The sequence below is a fragment of the Pelodiscus sinensis genome, chromosome 27 (genome assembly GCF_049634645.1).
Source record: "Pelodiscus sinensis isolate JC-2024 chromosome 27, ASM4963464v1, whole genome shotgun sequence".
Taxonomy (NCBI): Eukaryota; Metazoa; Chordata; order Testudines; family Trionychidae; genus Pelodiscus; species Pelodiscus sinensis.
The window spans coordinates 15,963,985-15,988,126 of NC_134737.1; the positions used below are offsets into that span (position 1 = coordinate 15,963,985).

Genomic DNA, 24,142 nt, shown 5'->3' on the forward strand with positions numbered 1-24,142 from the left:
AGGTGGCTGTGAGCAGGGAAGGGGGGCAGTGAGGGGAGGTGGCTGTGAGCAGGGAAGCGGGGGGGCAGTGAGGGGAGGTGGCTGTGAGCAGGGAAGGGGGGGCAGTGAGGGGAGGTGGCTGTGAGCAGGGAAGCGGGGGGCAGTGAGGGGAGGTGGCTGTGAGCAGGGAAGCGGGGGGCAGTGAGGGGAGGTGGCTGTGAGCAGGGAAGCGGGGGGGCAGTGAGGGGAGGTGGCTGTGAGCAGGGAAGTGGGGGGGCAGGATGGGGAGGTGGCTGTGAGCAGGGAAGCGGGGGGCAGTGAGGGGAGGTGGCTGTGAGCAGGGAAGCGGGGGGCAGTGAGGGGAGGTGGCTGTGAGCAGGGAAGGGGGGCAGTGAGGGGAGGTGGCTGTGAGCAGGGAAGGGGGGGCAGTGAGGGGAGGTGGCTGTGAGCAGGGAAGCGGGGGGCAGTGAGGGGAGGTGGCTGAGAGCAGGGAAGGGGGGCAGGATGGGGAGGTGGCTGTGAGCAGGGAAGGGGGGCAGTGAGGGGAGGTGGCTGTGAGCAGGGAAGGGGGGGCAGTGAGGGGAGGTGGCTGTGAGCAGGGAAGGGGGGCAGTGAGGGGAGGTGGCTGTGAGCAGGGAAGCGGGGGGCAGTGAGGGGAGGTGGCTGAGAGCAGGGAAGGGGGGCAGGATGGGGAGGTGGCTGTGAGCAGGGAAGGGGGGCAGTGAGGGGAGGTGGCTGTGAGCAGGGAAGGGGGGGCAGTGAGGGGAGGTGGCTGTGAGCAGGGAAGCGGGGGGCAGTGAGGGGAGGTGGCTGAGAGCAGGGAAGGGGGGCAGGATGGGGAGGTGGCTGTGAGCAGGGAAGGGGGGCAGTGAGGGGAGGTGGCTGTGAGCAGGGAAGGGGGGCAGTGAGGGGAGGTGGCTGTGAGCAGGGAAGGGGGGGCAGTGAGGGGAGGTGGCTGTGAGCAGGGAAGGGGGGGCAGTGAGGGGAGGTGGCTGTGAGCAGGGAAGGGGGGCAGTGAGGGGAGGTGGCTGTGAGCAGGGAAGGGGGGGCAGTGAGGGGAGGTGGCTGTGAGCAGGGAAGGGGGGCAGTGAGGGGAGGTGGCTGTGAGCAGGGAAGTGGGGGGGCAGGATGGGGAGGTGGCTGTGAGCAGGGAAGGGGGGGCAGTGAGGGGAGGTGGCTGTGAGCAGGGAAGGGGGGCAGTGAGGGGAGGTGGCTGTGAGCAGGGAAGGGGGGCAGTGAGGGGAGGTGGCTGTGAGCAGGGAAGTGGGGGGGCAGGATGGGGAGGTGGCTGTGAGCAGGGAAGGGGGGGCAGTGAGGGGAGGTGGCTGTGAGCAGGGAAGCGGGGGGGCAGTGAGGGGACCATTCTGGGGCCCCTGCTGTTGGGATATCCCAGCTGGGGGTGCTTGAGGGCACCCCAGCATTGCCAGAAGGCGGGGGCTGGGATGCTGGGCAGACGTTCTGGGGCCTGGGAGCGTCTCCCCGATTTTCCTGCTCTCACCCAGGGCCGGGCCCTGTCCCCGCGTCTCACGGCCCGCGCTGGGCGCCTGCAGGGCCCCCACCCTGTAGCACCAGCCCAGGCCAGGGGGGCTTGTCACCGCCAGAGCCCCCTGCCCAGGACACAGAGCCAGGGCGAGAAGGGGTTGTGCTCGTGCACCCCCTACCCTCTGATACCCACAGGGAGTCCCTATGCCCCCTGTGCCCACGTGGCACCCGCCTGCTGGATAATGCCCCGTCCCCCCACATGGCCCACTTGCTGGACAATGCCCCCCCACGCATGCCCCAGCCAGGCGATTGCCCCCTGTGCCCACGTGGCACCCACCTGCAGGGTGATGGTGGAGAGCTGCCCAGCCGAGGCCCGCAGGAGGATGCTGCTGGCCTGCCGGGTGCGGAACATGAGCCCAATGTGCCAGGGCAGCGTGATGCTGAGGGCTGGGTTACTCCAGGCCACAAGGCTGCTGCCCAGGAACCGCTGGGGATTTGCCATTTCTGCCAGAGACAGGAGCTGAGTCTGGGGCCCTGAGCGCCACAGGGCCCCCCAGTCGGGATCCGCCGCCGCCCCCCAACGGGCTGTGCAGGCACCCGGGGGACCAGCACTCAGGCGGTGGCATGTGGCTGCGATCCCTACTGGTCCCCTGCCTAGCTGTGTCCTAGAGTCACTTGCCTGGCCCCTGGAGCTCCCAGCCTGGCCCCCTCACCACAGCCTCTGCTGGCCCCCAGGACCTCCCTGGAGCCCCAGTGCGGCGCGAGGCAGAGACCCCACCTTGCCTGCAGGCCTTGCCCCCGAAGCCCAGGGGGCACTCGCAGCTGAACGTGTCCCACTGGTTCACACAGGTGCCCCCATTGTGGCAGGTGCTGCTGTCACAGACGTTCTTCTTGGCAGAGCAGCCTGCGGAGACAAGAGCCAGACGAGCCCCGGCTCAGGCAGGGCCCAGTCATGATGGGAGCCGCTGGGCCCAGCCCCTGCCCTGCCTCCTGTCACACCTGGCCCGACCCACCCAACCATCCTGGGAGCAAAGCCCTGCTCCGCGCAGCCCCTCGGCTGCATGCCGCACACCAGGCACCGTGCGCACTGCTCCTCTCAGAGCCTCAGCACAGCCCCCCAGCTCCCGCCCCAGAGCCCCTCAGCACAGCCCCCCAGCTCCTGTCTCACAGCCCCTCAGCACAGCCCCCCAGCTCCTGTCTCACAGCCCCTCAGCACAGCCCCCCAGCTCCTGCCCCAGAGCCTCAGCACAGCCCCCCAGCTCCTGCCTCACAGCCCCTCAGCACAGCCCCCCAGCTCCTGCCTCACAGCCCCTCAGCACAGCCCCCCAGCTCCTGCCTCACAGCCCCTCAGCACAGACCCCCAGCTCCTGTCTCAGAGCCTCAGCACAGCCCCCCCCAGCTCCTGCCTCACAGCCCCTCAGCACAGCCCCCCCCAGCTCCTGTCTCACAGCCCCTCAGCACAGCCCCCCCCAGCTCCTGTCTCACAGCCCCTCAGCACAGCCCCCCAGCTCCTGTCTCACAGCCCCTCAGCACAGCCCCCCAGCTCCTGCCTCACAGCCCCTCAGCACAGACCCCCAGCTCCTGTCTCAGAGCCTCAGCACAGCCCCCCCCAGCTCCTGTCTCACAGCCCCTCAGCACAGCCCCCCAGCTCCTGCCTCACAGCCCCTCAGCACAGACCCCCAGCTCCTGTCTCAGAGCCTCAGCACAGCCCCCCCCAGCTCCTGTCTCACAGCCCCTCAGCACAGCCCCCCAGCTCCTGCCTCACAGCCCCTCAGCACAGCCCCCCAGCTCCTGCCTCACAGCCCCTCAGCACAGCCCCCCAGCTCCTGCCTCACAGCCCCTCAGCACAGACCCCCAGCTCCTGTCTCAGAGCCTCAGCACAGCCCCCCCCAGCTCCTGTCTCACAGCCCCTCAGCACAGCCCCCCAGCTCCTGCCTCACAGCCCCTCAGCACAGCCCCCCAGCTCCTGCCTCACAGCCCCTCAGCACAGCCCCCCAGCTCCTGCCTCACAGCCCCTCAGCACAGCCCCCCAGCTCCTGCCTCACAGCCCCTCAGCACAGCCCCCCAGCTCCTGCCTCACAGCCCCTCAGCACAGCCCCCCAGCTCCTGCCTCACAGCCCCTCAGCACAGACCCCCAGCTCCTGTCTCAGAGCCTCAGCACAGCCCCCCCCAGCTCCTGTCTCACAGCCCCTCAGCACAGCCCCCCAGCTCCTGTCTCAGCCACCTGGCACACACCAGGCACGGTGCCATTGTTGGAGATGAAGTCAGCCATGTCCAGCTGTCGGTTGTCAATCATCAGGTTTCTCATGCAGCCCACGAAGTGCCGGCTCCGCACAGGGAAATTCTCCGGCAGGTCGGGAACCCCACCTAGAAGCAGGGGGCCAGTCAAATCCAGGGACCTGAGTCAGGCAAACAGATTGACAGTGAGACACGGCCACGGGCTGGGAGATTCCTCCCCACTCACCATCCAGAACCAAGGACCAGAAAAGCCTCTATTGCTCCCTGCGGGTGGGGAGCGAGGGGCCCTGGCAGGAAGGGGAGCAGGGCCAGGCTGGCAGGGGCCGCGGGCGGGGAGCGAGGGGCCCTGGCAGGAAGGGGAGCAGGGCCGGGTTGGCAGGGGCCGCGGGCGGGGAGCGAGGGGCCCTGGCAGAGAAGGGGAGCAGGGCCGGGTTGGCAGGGGCCGCGGGCGGGGAGCGAGGGGCCCTGGCAGAGAAGGGGAGCAGGGCCAGGCTGGCAGGGGCCGCGGGCGGGGAGCGAGGGGCCCTGGCAGAGAAGGGGAGCAGGGCCGGGTTGGCAGGGGCCGCGGGCGGGGAGCGAGGGGCCCTGGCAGAGAAGGGGAGCAGGGCCGGGTTGGCAGGGGCCGCGGGCGGGGAGCGAGGGGCCCTGGCAGAGAAGGGGAGCAGGGCCGGGCTGGCAGGGGCCGCGGGTGGGGAGCGAGGGGCCCTGGCAGAGAAGGGGAGCAGGGCCGGGCTGGCAGGGGCCGCGGGCGGGGAGCGAGGGGCCCTGGCAGAGAAGGGGAGCAGGGCCGGGTTGGCAGGGGCCGAGGGCGGGGAGCGAGGGGCCCTGGCAGAGAAGGGGAGCAGGGCGGGGCTGGCAGGGGCCGCGGGCTGGGAGCGAGGGGCCCTGGCAGGAAGGGGAGCAGGGCCAGGCTGGCAGGGGCCGCGGGCGGGGAGCGAGGGGCCCTGGCAGAGAAGGGGAGCAGGGCCGGGTTGGCAGGGGCCGAGGGCGGGGAGCGAGGGGCCCTGGCAGAGAAGGGGAGCAGGGCCGGGTTGGCAGGGGCCGAGGGCGGGGAGCGAGGGGCCCTGGCAGAGAAGGGGAGCAGGGCCGGGTTGGCAGGGGCCGAGGGCGGGGAGCGAGGGGCCCTGGCAGAGAAGGGGAGCAGGGCCGGGTTGGCAGGGGCCGAGGGCGGGGAGCGAGGGGCCCTGGCAGAGAAGGGGAGCAGGGCCGGGTTGGCAGGGGCCGCGGGCGGGGAGCGAGGGGCCCTGGCAGAGAAGGGGAGCAGGGCCGGGTTGGCAGGGGCCGAGGGCGGGGAGCGAGGGGCCCTGGCAGAGAAGGGGAGCAGGGCCGGGTTGGCAGGGGCCGCGGGCGGGGAGCGAGGGGCCCTGGCAGAGAAGGGGAGCAGGGCGGGGCTGGCAGGGGCCGCGGGCTGGGAGCGAGGGGCCCTGGCAGGAAGGGGAGCAGGGCCAGGCTGGCAGGGGCCGCGGGCGGGGAGCGAGGGGCCCTGGCAGAGAAGGGGAGCAGGGCCGGGTTGGCAGGGGCCGAGGGCGGGGAGTGAGGGGCCCTGGCAGAGAAGGGGAGCAGGGCCAGGCTGGCAGGGGCCGCGGGCGGGGAGTGAGGGGCCCTGGCAGAGAAGGGGAGCAGGGCCGGGCTGGCAGGGGCCGAGGGCGGGGAGTGAGGGGCCCTGGCAGAGAAGGGGAGCAGGGCCGGGCTGGCAGGGGCCGCGGGCGGGGAGCGAGGGGCCCTGGCAGAGAAGGGGAGCAGGGGACCCGCCCCTCTGAGTGGGAGGCTCCAGCAAGTCTTACTTCTTGGTGCCCGACTGCGTCCCCTGTGCGGAGCAGGAATAGTTCCCCAGCAACTCCCCGAACTTCAGGGCCACGGCCGTGTCGCAGTCGTCCACCGTTACCGTGGCCACCTTCTGCTCCGAGGGCCCCTGTGGCACCCCTGACTTGCCAATGAGAGGCTGTGGAGAGAGAGAGAGCTGAGGGCACAGCAGGGGCTGTGGCAGGGCAGAGACACCCTGACCCCTCAGCCCCAAGGGATTTGGTACCATCCCATCACTGGAGCGGCCAGCAGTCTCCTCCTCAGAGGGACCACTCCCCAGAGCAGAGGAGTCCCCAGGTTGCCTGAGACCCAGGTCTTAGGCATGTGGGGACAGGGAGACCAGCTGACCCAGCAGAGCCGCTTCACCATCACCTGCATGGCCAGCTCACGGCCTGACATCATCCTGAGCCGGCTGTCAGCCCAGCCTGGCCAGGGGCCCATGGGACGCTGGCCCTGCCATGGCCCGGGGCAATCAGGCTGCAGGACTCTGGCAAACAGTGAACTAGCCAATGGGAGCTGCGAGGTTCCATGCTGCGCAGCTGGTGAGTAAAAAACCAGAGTGGCCGGGTAGCAGCTTTCGCGGAGCAGTTCCATTTGAGAAACACTGCCCTGGACTAAGGAAAAGGCAAACGTAGCGCCCACCTTAAAAAAGGGATGCAGGAGAATCCGAGGAACTAGAGACCAATCAGCCTCCCCTCGGGTCCTGAACAAATCAGAGAGCAAGGACTCAAGGAACCAAGTTTGAATCACTTGGAGGAGGAGGTGATCAGGAAAAGTCACTATGGATTCACCAAAGGCCTGGCCCCTCTGATTGCCTTCTAGGACAAGGTACCTGGCTCCATGGCTATGGGGAAGGCAGTGATCGTGGTGCACCTTGACTTCAGCAAAACTGTTGATTCTTGCCAGCAAGTTAAGGAAGTATGGATTGGATACGTGGCTAGAAAGCTGGCTAGATTGTTGAGCTCAATGGGTAGTGATCCACAGCTCCAATATCTGGTTGGTGGTCAGTTGCAAACGGAGTGCCCCAAGCAGGGCCGGCTTTAGGAAGTGCAGGGGCCAATTCCAATCATTTTGATGGGGCCCTGCAGCAAAATTTTGGTTGAGGAAAAAAAAAAAAACCACACACACACACACACCCCACACGCGCACACACCCCGCACGCACGCGCGCACACACACACACTGCACACGCGCGCACACACACACACACACACACACCCCACACGCGCACACACCCCGCACGCACGCGCGCACACACACACACTGCACACGCGCACACACACACACACACACACACACCCCACACGCGCACACACCCCGCACGCATGCGCGCACACACACACACCGCACGCGCGCGCGCACACACACACACACACACACCGCGCACACACACACACACACCCCGCACGCGCGCACACACACACACACCCCGCACGCACACACACACACACACCCCGCACGTGCGCACACACACACACCGCGCACACACACACACACTGCACACACACACACACACACACTGCATACACCCCGCACGCGCGCACACACACACACCGCGCACACACACACACACACACTGCACACACACACACACACTGCACACACACACACACACACACTGCACACACACCACACGCGCGCGCGCACACACACACTGCACACACACCGCACGCGTGCACACACACACACCGCACACACACACACTGCACACACACCGCACGCGCGCACACACACACACACACTGCACACACACCACACACACACACAGACACACCGCACGCGCGCACACCGCACACACACACACACACACACACACACACCGCACACGCACACACACACACACACACACACACACACACACACACAAATGTTTCAACAGGGGGCCCACACTCCTCCTCCAGAGCCGACGCCCCCTCCCGCAGCATGCCCGGCACACTTCTGGGCAGGGGCGGCAGGTTTGTATAATTTTTGGTGGTGTCCATTAGCCACACCCCGTGACCTCTGTTAACCACTCCCCGACTCCCATTAGCCACACCCCCTGACCCCTGTTAACCACTCCCCGACTCCCATTAGCCACACCCTCTTGCCCCCATTAACCACACCTCTGGAGGTAGCACGCTCGGGGCAAGATGGACACATGACCAGAAGTAAAAGGTGTCACGTCACCCCTCTTGAAGGTCTTTTCCCACCATCCTCCTACCAACAGGGATTAGTTTGGCCCCCACCAAACCCCCCTCATGCAACTATCCTGCAATTGCATTAATCCAATGTGTGTGACATTAACTCGGGGGCAGAGAGGCTGGGAGAAGGGTTCCCTCTAAGGCAGTCTTCCCCAACCTTTTGGGGCTGCCAGGCACGCAGCGCATGCACCCAGGGCGCAAGATGGCTTGGGCCGGCCCTGGTCCCTCGGCGGGCGCACGTAAATGCCCCGGCAGGCGCCATGGCGCCCACGGGCACTGCATTGGGGACCACTGCTCTAAGGCTATGTCTACACTCACGGCTTCTTGCACAAGAACCCACAGAGCAGCCACACTGCCCGCCTGCTCTTGCGCAAGAGCATTTACAGTCCGGCGTGGTAGGAGAGGGCGTCTTGCACAAGAGCTACGCTCTTTTCTAACAGGTGTAAGCTCTCTTGCGCAAGAGGGCAGCGTGGACGCTCAGCAGGGATTTCTTGTGCAAGAAACCCTTATGGCTAAAATGGCCATCGGAGCTTTCTTGCCAAGAGAGCGTCCACACTGCCATGGATGCTCTTGCGCAAAAGCACAGCTCGCACATGGCAGTGTGGACGTGTTCTTGTGCAAGACTTCTTGCACAAGAACCCTTGCGCAAAATGTTCTTGCGGAAGAAGCCGCCAGTGTAGACATAGCCTAAGAGTTTCTTCCCATGTGCAGAATGAATTTTGTGTTGTGCACCAGTACTGAGTTCATGTGGCTTGTTTGGATGTGCCACTGTGGCACCCAAGTTATTTATAAATATTTTATAAACCTTTACCTTTTCTCTCTGCTGCCATGTCTCCTCCCCTTGCTCCATCAGCTCCCCTGGTGCCTGCTGCCCCCCAACCCCTCACCCTCCTCTGCTGTCCTGACTCCTGCCCTTCTCACTTCCCTCAGCCCTCCTGCAACCTGCCCCCCTCCACCAGCCCTTCTCTGCCCCCTGTGCCCACTGCTCCAGTAGCCCCACTCTGATCATGTGAGCTACCTCTCCTCATCCCCTCTCCTAACACCTCCCTCTACACACCTGCCCTGCCTCTCTCCTCTGGTGCTGGTCCCTCCCCTGCAGGTGTCTGCCCTTCTGCTTCACCCCCAGAATCCCCTGGCACCTGCACCTTCTCTTAGCCCTGCACCCTCCTGGTGCCTCCCCCTTCCCTCACTGCCCCTCCCCCTTTGCCCTCTTTTTCCCTGATGCCCACCCCCTCACCACTCTCTGCCCCCATTCCCCTCATGCCCCTCTGTGCCCTCACACAACTCGCTCCATCCCAGCCTTTCTCATGCCCACCCCTTCTTTCAAGCCTTCTCCCAAAACCTCCCCCTTCCCCTTCTAGCCCCCAATGCCCGTACCCTCTCCTCTCGCAGCATTACCCTGTCCCCCTCCCACTGACACCTCCCCTCCTGCCCTTTTCCTCATTGTCTGCACTTGGCCCCCTGGCATTTGTCTCTCCTCCACCCTGTCTCTTGGTGCCTTCCCCTTTCTTCCCCCTCCACCTCCGACAAGCCCCTTCCTCTTCCACCCCTTTCCCTATTTTCCCCCTCTCCCTCTGCACAAGCCCCTTCCCTATTTTCCCCTCCACACAAGCCCGTTCCTCCCCCTCCTCCTCCCTTTACCTTTCCCCTCACCTTACCTTCAGCCTTCCACTTTGCAGGGCCGGAGTCTGCGCTCGGGCCCCAGAAGTCCCCAGACTCTGAACCCGGAGCTAGGCCACACGGCGCAACGTAGTGCCGAGCAGTTTTAAAGTCCCAGGCCGTGACGTCACGTCATGCCCGGGCATATCCCTGCTCACCTGGGAACGCCGCGCATCGTAGCAGCAGCCGGCAGCGCGCAAGGGGGAGCTGGACTTAAAGCTGTGCACGGCAGGGCCGGGCTGGGGCCAGGGGGGACACTCTGAGGCCGGGGTGGGAGGACACGCGGGGGTCCAGGGCCTGCTCCAGGCAGAGCTGGGGGAGAGACCCAGCTCCACATATTGGTGGAGCAGGGCCCCCAGCTCTGACGCCCATTCTTCCGGGTTCAGAGTGCGGGGCCCCTTTAGGTGCGGGGCCTGATTCAGGGGAATCGGAGGAATCGGCCTAAGGCCGGCCCTGGCCCCAAAGGTCGGTTCTGGGCCCAGTTCTGTTCAACATCTTTATTAATGACCTGAATGAGTGGATGGATTGAGCTCTCAGCAAGTTTGCAGGTGGGGAGAGGTAGATACACTGGAGGGCAGAAATAGGGTCCAGAGAGACCTAGACAAATTGGAGGATTGGGCCAAAAAAAATCTGATGAGGTTTAACAAGGACAAGTGCAGAGTTCTACAAAGAAGAATCCCATGTACTGCAGTAGGCCTGGGAATCAATTGACTAAGCAGCAGTTCATCAGAAAAGGACCTGGGGGTTACAGTGGATGAGAAGCTGGATATGAGTCAACAGGGCACCCTTGTAGCCAAGAAGGCTAATGGCATATTAGGGTGCGTTAGGAGGAGCATTGCCAGCAGATCCAGAGATGTCATTATTCCCCTTTATTCGGCTCTGGTGAGGCCACATCTGGAGTATTGTGTCCAGTTCTGGGTCCTCCCACTACAAAAAGGATGTGGACGCATTGGAGAGGGTCCAGCAGAAGGCAATGAAAGTTATGAGCGGGCTGGAGCACATGACTGAAGAGGGGAGGCTGAGGGATTTGGGCTTATTTACTCTGCAGAAGAGAAGAGTGGGGGGGATTTGAGAGCAGCCTTCAACTCCCTGAAAGGAGGTTCCAAAGAGGCTGGAGAGAGGCTGTTCTCAGCGGTGACGGATGCAGAACAAGGAGCAATGGGCTCATGTTGCGGTGGGAGAGGTCCAGGTTGGATATTAGGAAAAACGATTTCCTAGGAGTGTGGGGAAGTGCCGGGATGGGTTCCCGAGGGAGGAGGAGTGGTGACTAAGGGATTAACTCAGATACCTAGCTAAGGTGTCGGCTAGGGAGCCAGGAGAACCAATCGAGATAGAGGGCTGAAATTAGGGATGTTAAATATCGGTTAATTGGATAGTCGATTAACCTCATGAATTCTTATCAGTTGGTCGATTATTCTATAGCTCCCAGGGGTGCAGCCGGCAGCCAGTGCGCTTCAGCCCTATTCCCGGGGAGCCCAATGCCACCCTGCACTGCTGCTCTCTGTCAGACTTGGTCCTCGAGGGGAGCCAGTTTGAAAACCAGCCATCCTGCCATCCTGCACTGCAGCAGCCCCTGTCAGAGGGTGGGGTCTGAAATCCCAGACCAGGTGCAAACCGGAACTACACCGGGCTACCTGCCCACCTGGCTCCCGGCAGGAGCTCTTGTGCATTTCAAAGTGGCAAGGCAGCATGGAGCCGGGGTCAATGGGGGGCCCCCACTGACTCCAGGCTCCATGCTGAACTGTCAATTTGAAATGCCACATGGACACCCCAGCTGACTCCGGGCTCCACGCATGGCAGTGCTGCACAGCTGATCCCAGGCTCAACTGTGGGGTGCTGCTACTTCAAAGTAGCCCCTCTGCCTCCCATTTGCTGCTTCTATCTGATAGAGGCATCAAGGTGAGGGAAATCGAGCAGTCAACTAGTCCTTAACATCCCTACTTTAAATGCAGAGCTGCAGCAAGAGTAGGTCCTAGACCTGGTGCAAGCCAGGACTGAGCCATGCTGCTAGCCAGCCAGCTAAAAAAATTCCTGCCGGAAGGGGAATGCGTGTAGTCTATAGCATTAGTGGATGCTTATTGGTTAATCGGTTAATCAACTAAACTATTACATCCCTAGTTGAAATTCGAATTGGATATAGTTCCCTGCCTGTTTTCTTTGTGTGGGAGAGTTAAACCAGGAATTGAGAGACAGACAGAATGATTTAACAACGGGCAGGACCACCATGCCCCCCACAGAACTCAGGGCATTGGAGCAGACTGAAAATCAGAAGAGCGTACTAGTAATTTTTCTTTATTTTGTGGTTTGGTTTGAACTGCTCTGTGCAAATCTATGCCCCCCCCCCCCCCCCCCCCCCATTTACTACCATCTAAGCATTGGGCCGAGAGTTTTCTGTGTTTTAATTTGTTTTCCGTGGTTGCTCTGTAACATCTAGCAACCAGCTGTGGATGGATTCCCTGCCTCTTCATTGGCAGCTGGTCAACCCCTCACGCCCAGACAGGAGGGCAAGAAGCAGGAGGGTAGGAAGGAGCAAAGCTGGCTGAGTCCCCTGGACAAGAGCAAGGACAGACAGAGCCTGAGCAAGGGAATTTGGCTGGGCTTTGGCTCACAGCAGCCCAAAGCTTCCTCCTGTTCTGTGCCACCCTCAGGCCTGGCTCTGCTGTGCCCAGCAGCTGGCTCATCCTAGCTGGGCGGCCATGGCTCTAGCAGGAGGCTGCCTCAGGGCATAGCTGCATGGGTCATGCTGGACCACACCAGCACAGATGTCAGCTGAGCCTGAGGAAGGAGTAGTTCATCTGCCTCCCCACAGGGTGGCCAACCTCCTCCAGCAACCTGGCACCGTCTGCACTGGCCTCAGGAGTTTGCACCACGTAACTCAAGGGTTCACACTGCACCCACAGATGGCCCAAATGCCCTGCCTTCCAGGTGCCTGCGGGTGCTGCCCTGCTCACCTTGTTGTAGTACTGCAGCCGGACTGTGTGCCACTGCCCGTCGCTCACGCCACCTGGCACGGACGGCGACACCGTGGTGGTTGACTCGCCTGGGGGGAGAAGGAAGTCACTGGTTACCACGGGGCCCAGGAGAGTGGAGGAACCACAGCTGGAGTGGGCAGGGGGTCGGAGAGCTCAGAGAATGGGGCTCAGGGTCTGCGGGCACAGGGGTCTGTGGGAAGCTGCATGCTGGGGAGCCAGAGGGAGGAGAGGCAGGGTTCGGGCACCTGAGAGCAGGGCAGCTGGGGTGAGGGCTGGTGTGCTGAGGGAAGCCAGGCCTGGAGCCGGGAGGGAAAGGGGGATTCAGGCCCAGGGCCGTGGAGAGCTGAGGGGAGCCAGGTCTGGTGTCGAAGGGCCCAAAGGGGCAAAGTGGAGCTGGACCCAAGGCTGAGGAGAGCCACAGGGGGGCAAAGCGGGCTGGGGCAGAGCGGGGCGAAGGGGAGCCGGGCCAGGCCAGGCCCTACCTGCTGAGAAGGTGAGCTGGATCTGCTCATGGACGATCTCCAAGGCCACGAAGTCGTGCTTCTCGTTGAAGCGCCCGTTGTACAGGAGCAGCCCGTTCCGCTCCTTGGTGGCGAACCTGCCAAGGAGGAAACATGAGCCACATCACCCCCAGCACACCCTGGAGACCCTGCCCGCATCACCCCCCAGCACACGCTGGAGACCCTGCCCTCATCACCCCCCAGCACACCCTGGAGATCCTGCCCTCATCACCCCCAGCACAGCGAACCCAACCTCCCAGAGCCAGGCAGGAGTCCACTGGTTTGTGTCAAGGTTCAGATTTCTTAGTCGAGGACTTGTCATGCCCAGCCTCCATCGACAGTAACACAATATCAATAATGGGTTCTGTTCAAACGCATCTGGCTGTCCGCCCTTGGCCTCCGTCGCCAGTTGACTAGCCCCGGACAAGAGCATGACCAGAAGAGGCACCTTGGCCTGTGGGGGGTGCGGACAGATGTCAAGCCTTGGGAGAATCAAGGCATGTGATAGGGCAAAGTTAAGGTAAGCATCAGCGCAGAGATAAGGTGGGTGTCAGGCAGAGTTAAGGCAAGTAATTGGGCAGAATTAAGGGGACATTGAGCCAGCATTAAGGTGGTGTTGGGCCAGAGTTAAGGGAGCATCAAGACATAGTTAAGGAGGTGTTGTAGAAGAATTAAAGGGGGCACTGAGCCAGAGTTAAGAGGGGCACTGAACCAGATTAAAGGGGGCTGTAGGGCAAAGATAAAGGGGCACTGGGGCATCATTAAGGGGGCACTGGGACAGAGTTTAGGAGAGCATCCAGGCAGATTTAAGGGGGCATTGGGGAAGAATTAAGGGGCCAGAAGTGCAGAATGAAGGGGCAGAAGGGCAGAGTTAAGGTGATGGAACACACTTCCCTCGCAGTGAACCATGAATTCCAGGACGTGTCATGGCAATTCCATCTTTGGTCTCACCACAGCAATCAGAGTACAAAGGAAGCCACGGGTCTGGCTCCCTGCATCCTCTGCTGACGTTATTATATGTCAGAGGATATGTCATTAGATGACATATCATATGTGACATGATATGAGGAAGTATGGGAGTTTGGGGGGAAGCTCAAAGGGAGGTTGCATGCAGAGGGGGGCACGCAGTGTCCCTGAGTGTTACTGGTTTAATGTGGTCAGGGGAGAGGGAGTTGTTGTTGCAGAGAACAGCACAGAACTGGAGACAGCAGCAATTGGTGACCTGGTGACCAGCAGACCTAGCTCGGATGGCAGCATCCAGGCAGACTTAAAGGGTTATCAGGGCAGAAGGGCAGAGTTAAGGTGGACAGGCAGAGAAGGGAGGGGCCCAGGTGACCCTGGATAGAAGACAGTGGACAGGCGAGGAGCTGCTATAGGGGATACTGGAGGCTCAGCTGGAAGAAGGGGGCTTCTGAACAGGGCAGGGGGAGAGCAGGCAGAGCCCACCTGGCTGCAAGGGAGATTCAGACTTGCAGGACTACACGCCTGAGAGACCCTTTGCTGCGTTCAGAGCTCAATAAACCCTTGCCCATGACACATGTTCGCTGTTTGCATCCAACCCTGGTCAAAGTGGGCCAAGGGAGAAGTGGACGTAAGTCTCGTGGTTTGCTGGCTAGAGTTGTGGGATTTGTGAGCGTGTATCATTTCGGTACTTGAAGATACGAACGTGTCTGCATTTCAAATGTTAGCTCCTGCCGTAACACAGATGGAGGAGCGAGCCAGCGTGCCTAGGAAAGGCTATTCAGGTTGATTGGGCCACCAAGGAACATTCAACGGGCAATAAAGCATGACAGGCACCAACTCCACTGAATGGACTTTTCTGTAAACCTTCCATCTGGAATGTGGGCCCTGGTATCCCCCTGCAAAGAACAGGTGCCTTGCCCACATGACTCCAGACACCTTGGGACATACTTTTACACAGCGAGAACAATGGGATTCCCTTCACATGGCGGAGGACACATAGAGGACCCTGAAATTCCTCCAATACTGCTTTTCACCTCTGGAGGAACTTTATTATGGGGATTTATTATGAAGATTTGTTATAGTGATCCTCTATATCCTAGTAAGGAGGAGAGATTAGAAGTTGATAATGTATGGGTAGGAGCTGATGAAAAGAGTCCCAGACAGTTAAAGACTTGCTCATTATATAAGTGTTTGCATACAGATCCTAGAAACTCAAAAAAAAAAAAAGGATTGGTGACCATTTAACATCAGATGTACTCCAGAGACTTGACTTAATCCATCAGTCCTACCAGCCTGTACCCAGAACTTTGCATTTGGTGTATGTATTTGATTCCCTTAGGCAATTTTAACCCTTCCTTCCTTCCCTTATAAATAAATCATTAGATTTTAGATTCTAAAGGATTGGCCATCAGCCAAGATTTGAGCTATATGTTGACCTGGGAATGTAGCTGCTCCTTTAGGATCAGAAGAAATTTTTTATTTGGTGAGATTGGAGCAGTTGGTACAGGAACCCACAAGGGGAGAGGCAATTCTCGATTTAGTCCTGAGTGGAACGCAGGATCAGGTCCAGGAGATAACCGTTACAGGACCGCTTGGGAATAGTGCCCATAATAGCCTTTAACATTCCGGTGGTGGGAAAAATACCTCAACAGTCCAGAACTCTGGCATTTAATTTCAAAAAGGGGAACTACACAAAAATGAAAAGGTTAGTTAAACAGAAATTAAAAGGCAAAGTGACTAGAGCCAAATCCCTGCAAGCTGCATGGAAACTTTTTAAAGACACCGTAATAGAGGCCCAACTTAAATGTATACCCCAAATTAAAAAACATAGCAAGAGACCTAAAAAAGAGTCACCGTGGCTTAACCACCATGTAAAAGAAGCAGTGAGGGACCAAAAGGCATCTTTTAAGAAGTGGAAGTCCAATCCTAGTGAGATAAATAGAAAGGAACATAAACACTGTCAAAACAAGTGTAAAAATGTAATAAGAAAAGCAAAAAAAGATTTTGAGGACCAGCTAGCCAGAAACTCAAAAAGAAATAACAAAATGTTTTTTAAGTACATTAGAAGCAGGAAGCCTGATAAAAAACCTGTGGGTCCCCTAGATGATCAAGATATAAAAGGAGCAATCAAGGACGATAAAGCCATTGCGGAGAAACTAAATGATTTCTTTGCTTCAGTCGTCACGGCTGAGGACGTTAGAGAGATTCCCAAATCTGCACTGTCCTTTGTGGGTGATGAATCTGAGGAACTGTCCCGGATTGAAGTGTCATTAGAGGAGGTTTTGGAACAAACAGAAAAACTTAATGTTAACAAATCTCCAGGACCGGATGGCATTCATCCAAGGGTTCTAAAAGAACTCAAATGGGAAATTGCTGAGCTATTATCTGTGGTTTGTAACCTATCCTTTAAATCGGCTTTCGTACCTAATGACTGGAAGGTAGCCAACGTGACACCAATATTTAAAAAGGGCTCTAGAGGCGATCCTGGCAATTACAGACCGGTAAGTCTAACTTCAGTACCAGGCAAATTAGTCGAAACAATAGTGAAGAATAAAATTGTGATGCACGTAGAAGAACATAATTTGTTGTACAAAAGTCAGCATGGTTTCTGTAAAGGGAAATCCTGTCTTACTAATCTATTAGAGTTCTTTGAAGGGGTTAACAAACATGCAGACAAGGGGGATCCAGTAGATATAGTATACTTAGATTTTCAGAAAGCCTTTGACAAGGTCCCTCACCAAAGGCTCTTGTGTAAATTGCATGGCCATGGGATAAGAGGGAAGGTCCTTTCTTGGACTGAGAACTGATTAAAAGACAGGAATCAAAGGGTAGGAATAAATGGTAAATTTTCAGAATGGAGAGGGGTAACTAGTGGTGTCCCCCAAGAGTCAGTCCTGGGACCAATCCTGTTCAACTTATTCATAAATGATCTGGAGAAAGGGGTAAGCAGTGAGGTGGTAAAGTTTGCAGATGATACCAAACTGTTTAGGATAGTCAAGACAGAAGCAGACTGTGAGGGACTCCAAGAAGATCTCACCAAACTGAGTGATTGGGCAACAAAATGGCAAATGAAATTTAATGTGGATAAGTGTAAAGTAATGCACATCGGGAAAAATAACCCCAACTATACGTATAGGCTACGTCTACACTGGCATGAATTTCCGAAAATGTTTTTAACGGAAAAGTTTTCCGTTAAAAGCATTTTCGGAAAAGCACGTCTAGATTGGCAGGATGCTTTTCCGCAAAAGCACTTTTTGCGGAAAAGCGTCCGTGGCCAATCTAGACGTGGTTTTCCACAAAAAAGCCCCGATCGCCTTTTTCGCGATCGGGGCTTTTTTTGTAGAAAACAGTACTATGCTGTCTACACTGGCCCTTTTGCGCAAAAGTCTTTCGGAAAAAGACTTTTGCCCAAATGGGAGCAGCATAGTTTTTCCGGAAAAGCACTGATGATTTTACATGAGATCGTCAGTGATTTCCGGAAATTCAAGCGGCCAGTGTAGACAGCTGGCAAGTTTTTCCGCAAAAGCAGATGATTTTGTGGAAAAACTTGCCAGTCTAGACACAGCCATAGTGTGATGGGGGCTAATTTGGCTACGACAAATCAGGAAAGAGATCTTGGAGTTATCGTGGACAGTTCTCTGAAAACTTCCACACAGAGTGCAGCGGTGGTCAAAAAGGCAAATAGGATGCTAGGAATTATTAAGAAAGGGATAGAAAATAAGACCCAGAATATCTTACTGCCCCTGTATAAAACTATGGTACACCCACATCTTGAATACTGTGTACAGATGTGGTCTCCTCATCTCCAAAAAGATATTTTGGCCTTGGAAAGGGTTCAGAGAAGGGCAACTAAAATGATTAGGGGTTTGGAACAGGTCCCATATGAGGAGAGGCTAAAGCGACTGGAACTTTTCAGTTTAGAAAAGAGGAGACTGAGGGGGAATATGATAGAGGTCTATAAAATCATGAGTGGTGTGGAGAGGGTGAATAAAGAAAAGTTCTTCATTAGTTCCCATAATAGAAGAACTAGAGGACACCAAATGAAACTAATGGGTAGCAGGTTTAAAACTAATAAAAGAAAATTCTTCTTCACACAGCGTGTAGTCAACCTGTGGAATTCCTTGCCAGAGGAGGTTGTGAAGGCTAGGACTATAATAGAGTTTAAAGAGAAGCTAGATAATTTCATGGAGGTTAGGGCCATAAAAGGCTATTAGCCAGGGGATAAAATGGTGTCCTTGGCCTCTGTTTGTCAGAGGCTGGAGAAGGATGGCAGGAGACAAATCGCTTGATCATTGTCTTCAGTCCACCCTCTCTGGGGCACCTGGTGCTGGCCACTGTCAGCAGACAGGATACCGGACTAGATGGACCTTTGGTCTGACCCAGTACGGCCGTTCTTATGTTTATAAATTCTCATTTGGTGGTGGTACTGGTGGTGGCACAAGAAAATGAGAATGTCTGAGGGAATTGCTAGTGTGACGTTATTGGACTGGCAGATGAATATACAAATCATTGTTGCAACCACTGTTATATAATTGCACCAAATCTTGTACTAAGTGGGCCAAGTGAAGTGTCTACTGAAAGCTGGTGCTTCGTTGATTCTGTTGATAGTGCTCATATGCAGGTATTGGTTTTGTATTTGAAGCTGAGTATTGGTGCTGTACTTGTATTGGGAGATATCAGCAGGAAGCTTGGCTACCCTGTTGTGAAAGGGCAGCTAGTCAAGTGAAGAGCAGCATTTGACTGACAATGCACCTCAGGTGGTGCCATCTAATGAGCTTTGCTGGGAACGTTCAGACCAGCAGGTAAGCAATGGCTGCTGCCTGAAAAAGACTGAGTCATGCCTGGACAGGTGACTTGCTCATGTGACAGACTCCATCACGGGACATAATTTCACACAGTGAGAACAATGTCGTTAGGTATTTTCAGGCATAACGGCGTTGCGCAAGAGGGGTTTTCTTGTGCACGAAGGGGCAGTGTAGACAGCTCCTTCTGGTGCAAGAGCCTCTTCTGCAAAATGGCGGCTCATTAGGTATGCAAATGAGGTTCGGCAATAGTCCACACTTAGCCTCATTTGCATATTTCTGGCGCAAGAAGCCGTGAGTGTAGACATAGCCTGGGAGCTCAGGGTCTGCTGGGCTGGCTCTGTGGCTTCCTCAGCCCCATGGCTGCCAGGGGAAATGATATTAATCAGACTGGGACAGCAGGGGGCTCTGGGTCAGGACTGTGGGGCCAGTACCCACAGCACAAGCAAGGTACCAGTGACACAGGGAAAGGCAGGCAAGGAGCCCGGGAGGCCACGTGTAGGTTACTGGGGAAGGACTGAGAGCCCTGAGAGCTGGGAGCACCGGGGGATCCTGGGGTCTGGGAAGGGCTGAGGATGCTGGGCAGCAGTGGAGGCACTGAGGGGGCTGGAGGCTGCTCCGTGACAGCTCTAGAAGAGAACGTCCCTCTGCAAATGACAGGCAAGGCTGGCCTAATGCCCTGGCTGCTGGGACACAAGGAACAAGCAGGAGGCTCATAGATCAATTCCAGCCCGAGCGAGTTCGTTAGCATCGGTCAGAGCTTCTCCTGCCTGCTGCAGACATTGGGACCCTGCTGGCTGTCTGCCGCTGTGGGGCCCAGTTACACAGCACCCGCATCAGCCATGCCCTGACTAAACACAGCCTTGCTGGGGAAACTGAGGCATGGAGCGAGGCTGTGACTTGCCCGAGGACACCCAGCAGAGCAGTCAGATGTCCTGCTCCCTCCGGTGCATGCAGCACGCTGCCAAGGTCTGCTCCGTCAGACCTGAGCCATGCCCGGTGCTGGGCAGGTGCCCACCAGCCTTGCCCAGCCCGAAGGGTCTTCCCCTGGGCCCCCAATGCTGAGTGGAGCGCTCCCAGCCAGGGCAGCGGTGCAGGAGGCACCCTCCCCTGTGGGGCTGCAGGAGGGGCTGCATCCTGTCCAGTCGGCATAGCAGGCTCTGCCCCAGCCCGCGAGGCACAGCTCATTGCCCCGCCCGTGCGCAGCCCCCGCAGGGGCCAGCCCAGGACAAAGGGCCCCCACTGCCCTGCAGGGAGCTGTGGCGGCCCCAGCCCTTTGTCCTGGCTGACAATGGCTGGAGCGGGTGGGACTGTGGGGAGGGGGCCAGGCCCATTGATGAGAGTTGTGATCTCATCTCAGCCCCTCCCGTCCCTCACTCCGCCTCAGCGGGGGGGGGGGGGGGGCGGCGCGGCTGGGGGCACCGTGCTGGCCTGACGGCAGGGGCACCCGCGCTTCCAGTGGCCCCCGGCACTCCCATGAGGGCAATGCCCCCCCGGCCAGTGCCCCCCGGCACTCCCATGAGGGCAATGCCCCCCCCAGCCAGTGCCCCCCGGCACTCCCATGAGGGCAATAGCCCCCCCCCGGCAAGTGCCCCCCAGCACTCCCATGAGGGCAATAGCCCCCCCCAGCCAGTGCCCCCCGGCACTCCCATGAGGGCAATGCCCCCCCCAGCCAGTGCCCCCCGGCACTCCCATGAGGGCAATGCCCCCCCCTGGCCAGTGCCCCCTGGCACTCCCATGAGGGCAATGCCCCCCCCTGGCCAGTGCCCCCCGGCACTCCCATGAGGGCAATGCCCCCCCTGGCCAGTGCCCCCCGGCACTCCCATGAGGGCAATAGCCCCCCCGGCCAGTGCCCCCCGGCACTCCCATGAGGGCAATAGCCCCCCCGGCCAGTGCCCCCCGGCACTCCCATGAGGGCAATAGCCCCCCCGGCCAGTGCCCCCCGGCACTCCCATGAGGGCAATAGCCCCCCCGGCCAGTGCCCCCCGGCACTCCCATGAGGGCAATAGCCCCCCCGGCCAGTGCCCACCGGCACTCCCATGAGGGCAATAGCCCCCCCCGGCCAGTGCCCCCAGGCACTCCCATGAGGGCAATGCCCCCCCTGGCCAGTGCCCCCTGACAGTCCCGTGAGGGCAATGCCCCCCCAGCTAGTGCCCCCTGACAGTCCCATGAGGGCAATGCCCCCCCGGCCAGTGCCCCCTGACAGTCCCGTGAGGGCAATGCCCCCCCCGGCCAGTGCCCCCCCGCACTCCCGTGAGGGCAACGCCCCCCCCGTCCAGTGCCCCCTGACAGTCCCGTGAGGGCAATGCCCCCCCAGCCAGTGCCCCCGGCACTCACGTGAGGACGATGGTGAAGCGGAAGCGCTGGCGCAGCCCCCTGACCGTGAGGAAGGAGCGGGCGGGGAAGCTGCGGGTGCCCATCTCGCAGAACGGCTTCTCGTAGCCCCCCGAGGGGCAGTCGCACTTGAAGCCGCCCACCAGCAGGTTGGTGCACGTGCCTCCGTTCCTGCAGACGCCGGGCAGGCAGCGGCCCAGGTGGGTGTTCACCTCGCAGTGCTCTCCTGCAGCAGGGGTGGTCGTCAGGCGTTGCCAGCACCACACCGCCCCCGCCCCACAGCACATGCCGTGGGGCCCCAGTTGGGACTGGGACAGGGCAGGGCACCCCTGCCTGAGCTCTCCCCATTCCCCTTCCCAAAGGCCCCACTGAGCCACTCCATGCCCAGCCAGCAGCGCCAGCTCCCCACTGCCCAGCACCGGGCCCAGGGGCATTGTGCTCGGGGCTCTCTGGCCCTGCAGGGCGTGTGCTCCAGACCCCACTCACAGCCGGGCTCCCTCTGACCTAGCTCCCTGCGCTGGCAGCACCAGCCGGGGCTTGTCCTGCATCGCTAGGGGCTCCACTGGCTGCCTGGCAAGGCCCTGGGGTGCGTGCCTGGCTGGAGCCCAAAGGCGGGGGCAGGACACCGGCTGCATGGCTGGAGCGAAGCCCCCCGGCTGTGGGGAAGGCTGGCGGGAAAGGGGAGCAGGGGGCACGGTGAGTTACAATGTGCAGTCCTTGGGATGCGCAGGACACAGGTGGGCCCTGGAGAGCTGGGGGTTGGGCAAAGCCTGTGGCCCGGGGAGGCAGTGTGGCCTGCAGCACTGGTCTGCATTGAGAAGAGCTGGATTCTGTCCCTGCCTTTGCTGGGAGACCCTCCTCGTGCCTCAGTTCTCCCGCCAGGGCTAGGCCCTGGCCATAAGGGCACTGCAGCTGGAAAGTGCCAAGCCCCCTTCTACAGGTCACAGACCTGCCTGCTGGAAGGGGGCCCGCTGCCTTTCAGCACGGCCTCTGGGCCTGCTGCATTATTCCAAGCCCCCCTTAGCTCCAGCTTTCCAGCTTCCAGTGCGGGCTGGCATCTCCCTCTTGGCTCCCCCCCTCCGCCCCCGCAGCAGGGGAATCTGGAGCGTGGCTCCGGGTTTCTGAGAGTAAAAGGGGCACACCAGGGAGACTGGGCACCCTCAGCTCCCACCAGCCCTGGCTCCCTCTCTGCGTCTGCCTCCTGGGGACCCAAACTACTGGGTTGGGATGAAGCCGACAATTGGGGTCACCAAGGGGCAGGTGTCTGGGGGCAGCCAGACACCCCCCCCCATCTTATTGCCAGATTTACTCCTCTCCATCCTGTTCAGCCCCATCCCCCATCAGCCCCCACTGCCGCTCCCATCCCTGGTCCCGGGAGGATTTAGGGAAGGAAGGTTTATTTCCAGCCCTTCCCCTAGTGATCGGATTCAGAGTCCAGGGAAAGTGTCGCTCTTCCCAGCCCGCAGAGAGGGAGCCAGGTCTGGCAGGGAAGCTGTCTGAGCCCCCTCGGGTCCCGCTGCTCCCCCAGATCAGGCCTCTCACTCAGTGCCAGCAGCTAAGAGAGGCTCAGGGCTCCCCACGCCATAGGTGCTGGGCAGAGAGGGGCTGGAGAGGGGCACAGCTCCTCTCACTGCAGGGCCTGAGTTCCCGGGGTCCCTCCCACTCTATGCCTAGCTGCCCCGGCCATGGGGCTGAGCATCTCTGACAGCCCTTAGGAGACCCTCCCTGGACACACAGAGCTCAGCCAGCCCTCCCTTCCAGCGGCCCCCGGCGAGTGCAGGACCAGGGCCTCAGGGCCTGGGGGCAGCCAGGCAGGGCCAGGAGAGCCAGGGCATGGCGTGGGTGGTGTCCCTGTGAGGAGCAGGCCAGATGGGGGCGGGGGCGGCTGAGGCTCTTAGCAAGTGCTAAGAAGGGACAGGGCAGGCTCAGCTTACCAAGAAAGGCGGCTGGCTGCGTTCTCAGGACGAGCTGGGCCTGGACAGCCCCTGGGGCTCACCGCAGGCTATACTTGTGGGAGACATGCTCTACTGCAGGGGCTGGGACAGAAGCCATGGGCCCCAGAGGGACAGACCCATGCCAACAGACATGACAGACGGGGCTGGATTTGAACCAGTGCCTTGGGTGGGTGAAGGGGGTAAAGGGATCCCCCATGCTGCAGCCAGCAGAGGCCCCAGGAAGTGGCGAGGGACAGGGAAACAGAGGAGAGGATGGATGGATAGGGGGATGGAGGGGACAGAAGGTGCTGCCGGATGGGGCGACAGAGGGGCAGGGTCAAACAGAGGGACATAGGAGGTTGCTGGATGGGGGTACAGACAGGATGGACGGATGGTGGGGACGGATGGGGATGGATAAACTGGGGGATGGAGGGGTTACCAGATGGGGGTACAGACTGGGGCGGTAAGTGACTAGTCAAGCGATTACTTGATTACTCGCTTCCACCCCCTCCTCCCCTTGCTGCCTCTATCAGAGGAAGTGCCAGTGCTGGGGGGAGCCATCTTAAAAGTCGGCTCCCCAGCACGGTCCCCGCCAGTGGGCATGGGAGGCAGAGGCCCAGCGGGGGACTGGGACCAGGAGCTGGCCTCACTGCAGCTCTGCCCCCTTATCGATGACTCGAGCAGTCGATGGAAATTCCATCGACAGCTCGATTAGCTGAGGACATGAAATGTAACATCCCTAGTACAGACAGGGACAGACAAATGGGGGTGGAGGGGTTTGCCAGGTGGGAGGACAGACAAACGGGGACAGGCGTTGCTAGATGTGGGGTACAAGAGGGACGGACAGACAGGAGGATGGCGGGAGCTGCTGGATGAGGAGGACAGACAGAAATGGCCAAACGGGGACAGGCGTTGCTAGATGTGGGGTACAAGAGGGACGGACAGACAGGAGGATGGCGGGAGCTGCTGGATGAGGAGGACAGACAGGGATGGACACACAGGGAGACGGAAGGGTTTTCTGGTGGGGTTGTGATGAGGTGTCTGCTCCGCACTGGCCCTGTAAGGGTAAAACCCAGCCCTGGGAGAGGGCAGAGAGCGCAAAGCCCACAGCTGTGGCAGGTACCAGCTAATTAGGGCCTAGCTGAGGGGAGTATAAATAAAGGCTTCTGGCGAGGGCACAGACTCACTCTTGCTCCAATGGCAGAGCAGTAGGGATGTGGCTGCCAGGGAAGATGGAGGCGTCCTGTCTTGAGGTGTCTGCGGGGCCTGAGGCGACTAGGGCTGCAGAGACACAGCC

The 24,142-nt window shown here is 59.7% G+C and overlaps 1 protein-coding gene across 2 annotated transcripts in view; it reads right to left on the bottom strand.

Annotated features, from left to right (window-relative positions):
- Positions 1 to 24,142, bottom strand: part of CELSR2 (cadherin EGF LAG seven-pass G-type receptor 2) — an 88,790-nt gene that overhangs the window by 45,158 nt on the left and 19,490 nt on the right. For both annotated transcript variants that reach the window (XM_075910443.1, XM_075910442.1), the window contains exons 3-9: positions 20,915 to 21,137; positions 12,795 to 12,910; positions 12,292 to 12,380; positions 5,484 to 5,641; positions 3,697 to 3,860; positions 2,240 to 2,365; positions 1,799 to 1,965 (exon numbers count right to left, since the gene is read on the bottom strand). In XM_075910443.1, coding sequence (XP_075766558.1) covers positions 1,799 to 1,965; positions 2,240 to 2,365; positions 3,697 to 3,860; positions 5,484 to 5,641; positions 12,292 to 12,380; positions 12,795 to 12,910; positions 20,915 to 21,137 — 1,043 coding nt within the window. The remainder of the gene's footprint in view (positions 1 to 1,798; positions 1,966 to 2,239; positions 2,366 to 3,696; positions 3,861 to 5,483; positions 5,642 to 12,291; positions 12,381 to 12,794; positions 12,911 to 20,914; positions 21,138 to 24,142) is intronic.